Source organism: Perissodus microlepis, chromosome 17, assembly GCF_051167445.1.
Source record: "Perissodus microlepis isolate ML-2025 ecotype Zambia chromosome 17, ASM5116744v1, whole genome shotgun sequence".
Lineage (NCBI taxonomy): Eukaryota > Metazoa > Chordata > Actinopteri > Cichliformes > Cichlidae > Perissodus > Perissodus microlepis.
The window spans coordinates 36,381,408-36,393,051 of record NC_140477.1 but is presented as its reverse complement, the minus strand read 5'-3'; the positions used below and the strand labels follow the sequence as shown (position 1 = coordinate 36,393,051).

Genomic DNA, 11,644 nt, shown 5'->3' with positions numbered 1-11,644 from the left:
AGCCCAAAATATCTACTCTGCTGTGCACCTGCCCAAACTCCCACGTAGAACAGGCTCTAATCAAACAGCTGGCCAGCACAGGTTCCAACTGACACAGGCTGCTGGCAGATCAAGCACTCATTTATTCCTGTAAGTGGCAAAGGGCAGTGCAATCAATCTTAAAGCTGCCCAACAGACTGCATGCTGTTAGCCTAAAATCTTACTATTAGTATAAGAGCACTTTTCCCAGTAGTGATAAAAACAGCACTGCCTTTAATGATGTTATTACCTGCTCAAATAAGATTCAGATTTTATAACAGGTGTAAAGGCTGTGGTCCAAAACAATCTAGTCAAGGTCAAACCTAACAGAGAACCATTTGCTGTTATGAACTGAAAAACCAGGCCACTGCCACAGAGCCCCAACCGTCAAGAGAGACAGCGCTGCTGAAGAAAATGTTTACTGTGAGAAACATTTAAACAAATGCATCAATATTGGCACACGTCCGTGGTATCAATTTGCAGCTCTTATTAGAGCTTCAAACAAACCCACTAAAAAGTATAAAACAGAGCGATTACCCGCCTTTTACTTTTATCCAATTCTGAGTGTGTGTTTGAGACACCAAACAGGCGAGAGAAAAGAAAGCAGGGAGCAGATGTGATTTATTTGTGAATAGCTTGAACAACATCAGAAAGAGGTAAGAGCACTGTTGGTGGATGCTGCTCGGGGGAGGGTTCCCGCCTCTGCACGTCTGACAGATGAGCACGGGAACGCCGCTCCTCTTCGCTTCCTTCCCGCGCCACCGTTGTGATCAAAAAAGTGCTGGTTTCTATACTGCAGTCCATCACAAAGTACAATTCGAGCAAACACGCCAACTCAGGAGAGAGCGTGCGGTGTATGTTTAACTGTCAAATTAAATGATCAACATGTGATGCTCCTGGAGAAGCGGATGGCATGTTGCATGCCCAGAATATCTTTAAACATTCTGGAAATTCTTTATTTTGTGTTGTCACGGGAAACAACTTGGTTGGATTATTTTACCACAAACAAGGTGCCAGTGCTGCTGACCTCAAACAAAGGAAAAGCAAACAAACCAGGAAGAGGAATCATCGATCAATGACTGCAGAAACGCTTTTTCACCAGTGTTGGGTATTTTACAGAGCTGCTAAACACATTTTATATCAGGTTGCTTCTGACTGACCAATCAGCCGAGTTCTGTAAAATGTCTAACTATCATTTTGTTGCATGTAAAAGAAGAGTTTGGCAAGGTCAGGCACATTTTTATCCAGGATCCATGCTAGTGTTACACAGTCTACGACAAGTTACAGGTGACAAATGACAAAACGTTTCCCTTTTCACATCAGCGACTGGAGGACTCGGGGCGGCAGACAGATGAGGTCACAGGAAACGAATTCCAGCTCCAAACTGGACACCGTCACATATCCTACAGAGGAGACGAGAAACACAAGTCGGGAAATCCGGAGGCAGGCTCTCATGCTTAACGAGACATTTCCCAGAAACCCTGTTACCATGAAGCTTGACGCTATATTTTTAGTCAGTTATTGACGTAAAATCAGTTATGTCAGGTATCGATATCGAGCCAAAAACGTGCAGAGTTAAGGACGAGCTGGAAGGTTATCTGTAGTTTACATACAGCCGTGTTTCTTCTGTACATACTCTGAATCTAATGTTTCTGTGCAGCACTGTGCTCTCATAAAAACATTGATTAATGCCTCAGGACCACCACTACCACACTGCTGTTGTAGACTCCTTACTGGCACTGAAAGCAGGCTGGGCTGTTTTTGCACTCACTGCACATCTACGTCACCGCATTAGGTAGAAAGTAGTCCCAGTTTGTGCCATTCACTGAGGTAGTTTCAGCATTTTCCATCTGATACAATAACGCCATCATCACCTGACTTTGGACAGTCCTCCTACGCTTTGAAAATTCAATGGCTGCTAACCAGTTAGCCATGCCCTTCCCATGTTGTATCTATAAAAAACCCTGAACCCTGTAAAATGCAGTAGTCATATTGCACCGGACCCCCACCTGTCCCCACTCTGAACTCCCATGGGCACACAGTAGTTGAGTTCCAGTCTGGCGATGTTTCCAAGCCGCAGTACGATGCCCGCTCCGTACGACCAGCGAATACACTCAGCTAGCTTCTGAAGGTGTGCTCGTGGACCGTCACCTGCACAACATAACATGGAACAATGATGCAGCACAACTTGCACACTACAGATTCATGGCATCATTTCTGTTAAACAGTAACAGCTGATTGAGAAAAAACCTTTCTCAAAAAAATGTAAATAAAAACTGTCACAAAGCCCAGATGGAAACGAACTTATTATATCTTACTGTGAAAGAGTACCACCGCCACAAACAGGCAAACGTATCAAAGACAGAGGGGCAAAAAGAAAAAGCTGAATCTCACACACGACAGTGTTCACCCACCATAGCTGAGGTTGCAGAGATTTCCTGCGTTGAGAAAGAAATGTGTTCTAAAAAGGTCTCCAAAGCCTCCCTTGCCTGGTCTGAATGGTAGAGGAGTGTAGAGGTGCAGACCACCTGCCCAGTATGCTTCTCCACCCAGGTAGTCACCTAGAACCCACAGAGGAACCACAGTGAACTGTCTATTACACTAACAATGGGGCCACTTTGTTCTTCTGTGCTGCTAAGCTCTAATGTGTATGTGTTAGTCCCCGTAGGGAAATTTAAAGCAGTGGGCAGCCACCACTGCAGCGCCCGGGGAGCAGTGCGTAGGTACTCAGGGGTTCCTCAGGGTAGCTGTTCAGTGGAGTCGAACCCCCGACCTTCCGATCATGGGGCAACCACTCCACCTACTGAGCTATCCCTGCTCTGTATCTGTACTGCTTGTTAATATGCTGCATGTGAGTCCATCCACATTCAGACAGCACAGAGTTACAAACCTGAACTGTTGTTGGTTTTGTACCTTTTGGTAAATGGACTGATTCCTATGTATCCGTCTGGTTCAGGCTGTCAAATCATTTGGAAACAATGTAACACAGACGCGTACAGACGCGTAAACAGCTCATAGTTTGCAGACTGCTCTTTCTCAGGTGTTCAAACATTTGTGACAGAACACTTGGTGATGTCTGTTATCGATGTCACGATCGACTTTACCTTCACTCTGTGGCCCGATGCTGTACATCCCAAATCCTCGTACACTAGTTGGGCCTCCAAGGTAAAACCTGGACAAAATACAAAATGACTTCACCATCAGGCGACAGTTTGATGACAAAATTACAAAAACTGGGTAAAGAAAGCCGTAGGAAAGCAGTTCTACTGGTAAGTACAAAAGTCTAAAAGACAAATTATAAAAATAATTGTCCTCCTTCATACCAAACTCACAATAAATCCCCTAAAGATCAGCTTTATTATATTTCATTTAGAGTAACTGACTGCTCAAAAAGCTCAGTTTACTTGCTGATGTCTACTGTAGCAGTGCTGGTGAGTCAAAGTCAGACATCAGCTCTTGGAGAAATCAGGCATACCTGTCAGCTATGCAGGACGGCTGTCCTCCAATGGGATACAGCATCCCACCCCACAGAGAGGCAGACAAAACCTGAGGGGACATAAAACGCATCACATTTAGTTTAACAACCAACTCTTTTGTCCCCTGCCGGTTGGCTGAGATACACACAGCCTGAGTAATCAAGTGTAAAATGACCAAGTGAAACCTTCCATAACACAGATTTTATTACAGAATCATACTGAACAGGTCGTGTGTGACTTATTTCACTCTTACAGAATCCCAGAAGAGCCGTCTGTTGAGCTGCAGCTCAAAATCCTCCTTCAAGAAGCTGGCGTCTCCTCCAGTGTATCCAGCCAGCTCCTACAGATACAAACACACACTCGGTTACAATCCTGCAACACACCTACTGATCATTATGATCTTGATGTTGGTATCATTCAATGGAAGAGTAGTAAAAAAATCTCACATGCAGCAAAAACTTTACTTTTTTCTTCAAGAACAGAATTCAGGCTCATGTGTATAAAGATCCTTTGGGGGACGATTGGAGTGAAAAAGGACCACGGTGTTATATTTAGGAAGACTTGAATCTAGTGACTTATCAGCGAAGGCTCATTTTCTCATAAAACTTGTACTCAGGTCTAAGGCACATCCACTGTGGGAACACCTTTAGACCTGGAAGAAATGCCCATCGTCTGTCCATCGTAACCGACGTATCTCTCAGAGGTCAGGTGAGGTCGAATACATGTTGGCAAATGTGGGGATTGCTACTTTTTCAATCCAAGAGCCAAAAGTGTGGCAGACAGATGTTTACGAGTGTACTTATGTGTGCACACTCACCTGGTTGATGCGAAGTAAGGCACCTCTGCTGGGAAAGATGGCAGAGTTCCTTGAATCAACTGACACAGTGTGCTGCAAACAAACCAACAGGAGACCTGCTGAACTGGTGCAATCATCAATAATCAATAACTCTCACGACATGATAATAAAGCACATTTTGAAGGGAACCGTAATAATTCAGTGGCATACAGAGAGAGCAGACTTCAGCGAGTGTCCACTCTCCTCTCGCACAGCAAAGGAAGCGCTGCGTGCCAGGCAGCCCAGCTCCCTCCATACACCCTCCCACTTCAGCGTGTGGTTGGTCACGCCAAGAGGAAACTGCAGAGAGACAGAAATGTTACTCTTTCCCTCTCCCAATAACTGTAATCATTTTTATGTTTAATATCGTTTCCACTGACATTCAGTTCTGCAGATACGCCTCTGTCAGTCTCTTTCAAGGAGCTCCATGGAAACTGGCCAGTCACTTTGTACATGTTGAGGGTGAGGCTGAAACAGACAACGGCACTTCAACAGATACATTTGAACATATTTCAACATATAGATGCCTATTGGTAGATGAATGCGTAAGAAACAAGTTAAATGACAAATCAGAAGAACGACTGCTGTCAGAAAATGCCACAAAGCTTTGTGAGATCCTCATTAAACTAACTCCAGGTGATTTTCCTTTGGCTGTGGCTGAAACCTGTTTGGGGGAAATGGTGGAAAAAACAAAGAATTCCAGTAAGGAAAAACTCTGGTGCTGCGAGGTCTACATGATTAGCTGTTCCACTATGATAAGATAGTAACGCTGAAGGCTCGTTGTGTCTATAACCTCGCAGAGACTGACAAGTACAACAAATGACCATGAATTACTTTTCATACATCAACTTTTAGGACAGGGTGGAAACTCCAGGCCTCGAGGGCCGGTGTCCTGCAGGATTTAGATCTCACCCTGGGTCAACACACCTGAATCACATGACTAGTTCATCACCAGGCCTCTGGGGAAGACATGTTGACGAGGTCATTTAGCCATTTGAATCAGCTGTGTTGGATCAAGGACACATCTAAGACCTGCAGGACACCGGCCCTCGAGGCCTGGAGTTCCCCACCCAGTCCTAGGACAATTTCTTCATATTACAGAGAGCCTTTGTGTGCCTTTGGAGAGGAGAGTGACTGCTGTTGGTTGAAAAGAGAGGTAAAAAAACTTGTGGTGTGGAAACATGGGTTCGCGGAGTCAGAGTGGTGCTGTGGTGCAGCTACACTGAAGCTGCACCACAGAGCAACACTGCAAAGTTCACTAAACACAGATGTTTACATTTTTCATTTTTATATTATTTTTTGACAATCTTTAAAGTCATTATTCAACACATTGTTATTGTTAAATAAATATCGTCAAATAATCGAGATCTCAATTTCAGTGAAAATAATCGTGACTATCATTTTTGCCATAATCGAGCAGCACTAGTTCGATGGAGGGGTGGGTACAGACTATAAGTACAAACTTTTATGTATACTTATAGATCACCACATCTTAAAGAAGCCATTGTACAGTATGAATGGATTTTAATGGGGGAACCAGACAGGACAGACAGTTATGCATCAGCATGATTCTCTAAGATCAGACCTCAGCCTTCAAACTGTACAAAAGGTGCAAAACAATTATAACATATCCAGGTTTAAAATGCTCAAAACATTTGTGTAATGAGGTTTCGAACCAGTCCGACTCCCACTGCCACAGTGACACCTACTGGCCACTTTCTGCTAGTATCACATTTTGAAAATGCTATTCTGTAAAACAACAACACACATGTTGCACAATTCCAAACAATGCACTGACTGTACTGGACTATCAATAATTATGATCAACACATGTTAAACACAGCAAGCTGTGACTATAAGGAACAGTGTGACAGCAAATACCGCAGACAGGACAAAATATTAGGCACCTATGAAACTGAAAGCTTTGGTAAAAATTTTCCCGGTGCCTTTCTTGGAATTGAAGTGAATCCAATTGAGCTGAATGCATCTACAGACTCCAGAACAACTGCCCAGATACCAGTGAAGGACTTAGCCAAGTCGGGAATTTAGGAGGTGGTGAACCCTGAGGCAACAAGTAAAGTGACAGCTTGATAGGCAAGCCAGGCGGAACTAATCTTGTGTCTATTTTTCTGTCCGGGAAAGAAAAGAAGGCAAACTATGGAATGACAGGAAGAAAAAACCTAGTATAATTCCTTCAACAAGTGGTCACCAGCAGGGAGACTGTGTGGAACTGATGTGTCTATAAAATAAAGGGAGGCAGCCGGTTTTTCATCTATGGCTGAAAAGAGGATTAAAGAGGAAAGAGAAACAAAAGATCTGCCGGGTCATTGAGTGAAGTCCAGTTAAACACCTGTGGTAGATGCATCAATCCCTTCCAAATGGGCAAGCTGCACAAACTTAAAGGGCCTGACAGTACCATCAGTGAAGACAGGAACAGACTGTGAGGCTGTAGACCATCAATAACTCCACTTCTGCAGAAGAGACACCACCAAGCCAGACTGAAGCTTGCTAAAGATAAGCTGGAAAAAGACTAGGCGTAATGGAAACACAGCCTTTGGTCAGATGAAATAAAACTAGAGCTCTTTGGCCACAGAGATTCTGCTTATGTTGGGAGAAAGAATGCAGAGGCATACAGCCAGATGAACCATCCTCACGGTGAAACACGGCGGTGGGAGTATTATGCTGCAAATGGAAGAAAGCAGTCTTACATATTTGTTTAATATGTGCGTTGAAGGACATGTCCTGGTCAAAAATGACTCCAAGGTTCCTCACAGCGTTACTGGAGGCCAAGGTAATGCCATCCAGAGGAAGAATCTGCTTAGAGACCATATTTCTAAGATTTTCAGGGCCGAGTACAATAACCTCAGTTTGATCTGAATTAAGAAGCAGAAAGTTAGCGGCCATCCAGGTCTTTATGTCTTTAAGACATTCCTGCAGTTTAACTAATTGGTGTGTGTTATCTGGCTTCATGGACAGATAGAGCTGGGTGTCATCTGCATAGCAGTGTAAATGTATGCTATGTCTTCTAATGATGCTGCCTAAGGGAAGCATGTATAATGTAAACAGAACTGGTCCTAGCACTGAACCCTGTGGAACTCCATAATTAATCATATTGTGTAATCTGCATGAACAAATTGGAGTCCATTACATAGATATGATTCAAACCACTGCAGTTCCCCTCTTAACATCAGGAGGACTAATAATCTTAACCCTGACAGTTTCTGATGCTTGTGAAATAATTCTTTGTCTGTGTGTAAGGTCAAAGCATCCAAAATAAAAGCATGTTTGGAAAAGCTGTGCTAAAAATTCCTGCTCTGTTTAACAGTGGAGTGAAGTGTATATGAACGTAGCTGATTGTAGTTATGGAAGAACATGAGAAAAATCACATAATGTCTCCATTTGTCAAAAAACTGAAAACCTTCTGAACAAGGCTGAACAGAGGATCTGTTTTGGGGAGAAAAAACAAAAAAAGAGTCCAACTGAAAAAAAACAGTGAAAGAATAAGAACACAAAAGGCGGGATTCTGTGCACATACTTGCGTTCAAAATGTCCGGGTTGGGGCTTAAAGAAAGACAGGCCATAGGACGTCTCCTTGGTCCCATAGGAGAACTGGAAGGTAAGTTTCTCAGCTCGCCCCAACATGTTGGGCAGCTTCAAACCCAGAACCTGAGAGACGTTACAGAGGGTCACAAACACACTTCTGTCAAACAGGCAGTTCTGAGGTATGATAAGTGTCTTTATTAATACAAACTGGGCAAGTTATTCATCACTGTTAACACATGCAGCTTAAATAACACGCCAGCTGTTGCGTCTCTCACCATGCTTCCTTCATTGTTGCCAACCATGGTATTGTAGCTCCCTGTCAGCCTCTTGACCTCTGTCACCTCAAAAGTTACATCCAGGCCATTGGGCAGAGCGTCTGTACCTGAGGTCCAATCAGAACAAAGAATGCTTCTGTCAGCTGAGTGTTTACCACACTATGCAGTCACTTTTAAAGACCATCCCCTGCTTCACATGAGAACAGCAGGTGAAATCAAAGCTCTGTTCTGGGCTACAGGTGTAAATCAGTTACCTTCAGATGTGTCGATCAGAACCTCGACGTCTTTGAAGATTCCCAGGCGGAGCAGCCTCTGCCTAGCGACATGAGCTCTTTTCATCACCTGAAAAAAGACCTCTGCAGTTATTTACGGATCTCAGGTAGACTCACTGAGACGACCGTGACGGCTTAATGAAAAGCAGAATTATGATACATACATCAATGAGATTTTTGGCATGGAAAACATCAGAGATCTCATAGCCAAGCAGATCCTCTTTGGTTCTCCCCAGACCCTGGATGTTCACATGCTGGACAACCACCTGTGATCAAGGATAAAAGTCACATCGTCACCAAACACTTACTTTCTTTTAAAAACTGCTACTTTTAATCATGTGTCTGATGGTCATATCCTATTGCATGACCTTGTGATTGAGTCAACACACTGCATTATGAACTATGGCCATCTTACTGTATCCTACATTCAGTTTACAGGTCATACACTTGTATGAAGTGGAGTTTGGTTAGGATCACAACAATTACTATTATTTTTTGCACTATTGTGGTGCCCAACACTTAGTTACAGCTATGCTCAGCACCGTATTATCAAGCATATATACATTTAGGACTGGAAACAGTTAGGGAAATCATCTCCAGACATTTCACACAAATAAAACTGTTGTAGCTTCTTAACAATCAATGCAATGATTTTGTTCAACTCCTTGAATTAAGGTCTGCACTTCGTTTGCATCTTGACAGTTTCATTTCATATTTTTGGTGGTTCCTCACAGAGCCCTAACCTACAAACATGCAGCTGCCACACAAACCACAAAGGCATCTATCAGTGTGTGTTTGACAGATGAGGTGCACAGAATAAAGCTCTGTATAATGAAGGGACTCATAGTGTAAAGTGCTTCCAGTGGCTTCTCCGCTCTCACTGAGCACTCAGAGCGCTTAAGACTACATTCATCAATTCTCGCTCGTTAACACACATTCATACAGCACTTAACTGTATGCCTTTAAGTTCCCTTTACCTATCATGCACACAGTCTGGGTTCAGTGTCTTGCCAAAAGACTGTGGACTGAAAGAGCGAGGGAACAAATCCCTGACATTGCCATTAGCAGATCCCCGCAGCCACAGGTTCCCCCGACAGTGGTCAGTGTGCTTCTTGTGCTCCAGTATGACCCATATCTAAAAGCTAGTGTTGCCAACACTGTACCTGAGCTACTCCTGAGAAAACACTGCTTTAAGATCTCCTTCTGCTGCAGTTGTAGCACACAGTCACTGCACACGTATCTGTGCTGCACGTATCTCCGTCACAAAGAGCTACAGGTCACCCATTCCATCATGACAGAGAGGTAGCTAGGTCAAGAGAGACATGGAGTCCAATCCCTGTTAGTATCAGTGGGATTGCACTAATGAGCGTGGTTCTTTCTAAGAAGCACATCAATATATGTTCACGCCCAGATTCTGTCTGAAACATTTGGGAGACAAGACCACTGAACAACACCTGACACAGAAAAGATGGCCGTTTGCATGCACCAAGGACACAACGTCAGTTTTTGTGTGACTCACAGTTCAGAAAAGTTGTATTACCTTATTTATTTAGTCCTTTCAGTGCTGCCTAAGATTACCTACCTTCCTTCTCTTTACAGCCCCTTTCCCTAAATCCCAACCTATCTTATGACCGTCCAAATTGTGGATGCCTGCTGAGAGGCAGCTCGCGAGCTGTTCTGCCTGTCCACGTGCATGCTGCGCTTGTAGCAGATGACCCTACAAAGCACATGAGCTGACTACATCCAACTGTGACGGTACAGACAACCTGAGGCCTGAGTTTTTGGCTGATCGGGGTCACTTTCTTAAAAGTTTAACTTTTTAGTTGATACTTGGCCATGTTTAATATGAACATCCAAAGCTGCAGAACATACATGACATAAAACAATAAACCATACAAACATACAACTAGCATGTTTTGCTTTGACAACTACTCACATCTTTGTTTTCAAGGATCTCCTGTTTGGAGTCTTGCCCTTGGTCTGGAGTCTCCATGAAATCTTCAGGGTGGACATCCAAGTCCCGGCCATGCATTGGGAGTGGATCCAGACTCTGCACCGAGGACAAATAAAGTGCATTAATGCAAGGAAACACAGCATACCTGAAACAAAATTGACTTTTGCAACATATTTAATTGAAAAAGTGTCCAGAAAAAAGTTAAATTTGCTATTTTTCCAGGTCTGATGCTGCATTTTGTATTTTGAAATGGTTTACGTCACAGTGCAAGAAGGAAATAAAAAGTCTCAAATTGGAAAAAACACTTCGTATGGGACCTTTAAAAACCAGCTGGAAAAGAAAGGGCAAGAGGGTCAGTGGGTGGAGCTTTCAGGAAGGAGTGTCTGATGCCGGTGAAAGTCGCTGGACGTGGAGTACTAGCAAAGACAGGAGTACTGAAACGCAGTAAATACGTGCGGGACATGACAAATAAATGACAATACTGGTCTGGGCAAGTACTGGAAAATAATGTTCACACAGGTGTGAATTTTTAGTGTTTTCCTTTAAATACTCGAAGGCGCAAATGTCCCTAAACTATAATCACTATAACCAGGTGTTTTATCTAAAACATGGTGACAAACCAGCGGAGAAAAACTCCGTTTCGCCTCGTTACGTGAGCTAAAGGCAAAGTGTAACCGTTTAATCAACAAGAGCAATCAACCAGTTTGACGCGTCGCTTTTTATTGTTGTTAGTCATTTTCTAACTGCGTGTGACAGTACGTGAAGTACACATGCTGGTGACTCTGTAGCCTGCAGCATTCACTGGGCAGGGAGGTCATGATATAAAATGCACCTAAAGGTTAGGATGAAATAAGCTTTACCTTAGCATGGACGGTCCCCATTTTAACTACCGGCGCCCCAAAACTCTTCAGTCCACGTCAGCTGCGCTTTAATACGGAGAAACTGGTAAGTGACAGCAGCTACTTTCTCCAGTACCAAACCCCCTTCAAGGAAGACGCCATGACAGTTGCTGAGGTTCAGTGCTGCGTTCGTGTACACCTTGTAATGTACGGAGCTTCAATCAAGGATAACACATTCGGTAAATGTTGACAGTCGGTAAAAGTTGCTGTGGTCATGTTTATGTTCGCTGATAATTGAAACTGAATGAAATAACGTAACTTGAAAGTTTCAGGTTGTTACGGGGTCGCTGTAATGTCAATACGAGTTATCAGCTATTGTTTGTACTGTAACGCGAAAATAAAGGCACACTGTTATCCCCACAAAAGACAATG

At 43.4% G+C, this 11,644-nt stretch overlaps 1 protein-coding gene across 1 annotated transcript; it reads right to left on the bottom strand.

The window, feature by feature from the left end:
* Positions 1–622: 622 nt before the first annotated feature.
* Positions 623–11,417, bottom strand: samm50l (sorting and assembly machinery component 50 homolog, like). The gene is made up of 15 exons (XM_084910487.1): positions 11,234–11,417; positions 10,356–10,469; positions 8,584–8,685; positions 8,402–8,489; positions 8,148–8,254; positions 7,865–7,995; positions 4,710–4,797; positions 4,501–4,629; positions 4,312–4,383; positions 3,748–3,834; positions 3,494–3,564; positions 3,123–3,190; positions 2,433–2,579; positions 2,028–2,169; positions 623–1,421 (listed from the first exon to the last, which is right to left on the bottom strand). The coding sequence occupies exons 1-15, from the start codon at positions 11,252–11,254 to the stop codon at positions 1,376–1,378; spliced, it is 1,413 nt and encodes a 470-aa protein (XP_084766613.1). The 5' UTR covers positions 11,255–11,417; the 3' UTR covers positions 623–1,375.
* Positions 11,418–11,644: the final 227 nt, after the last annotated feature.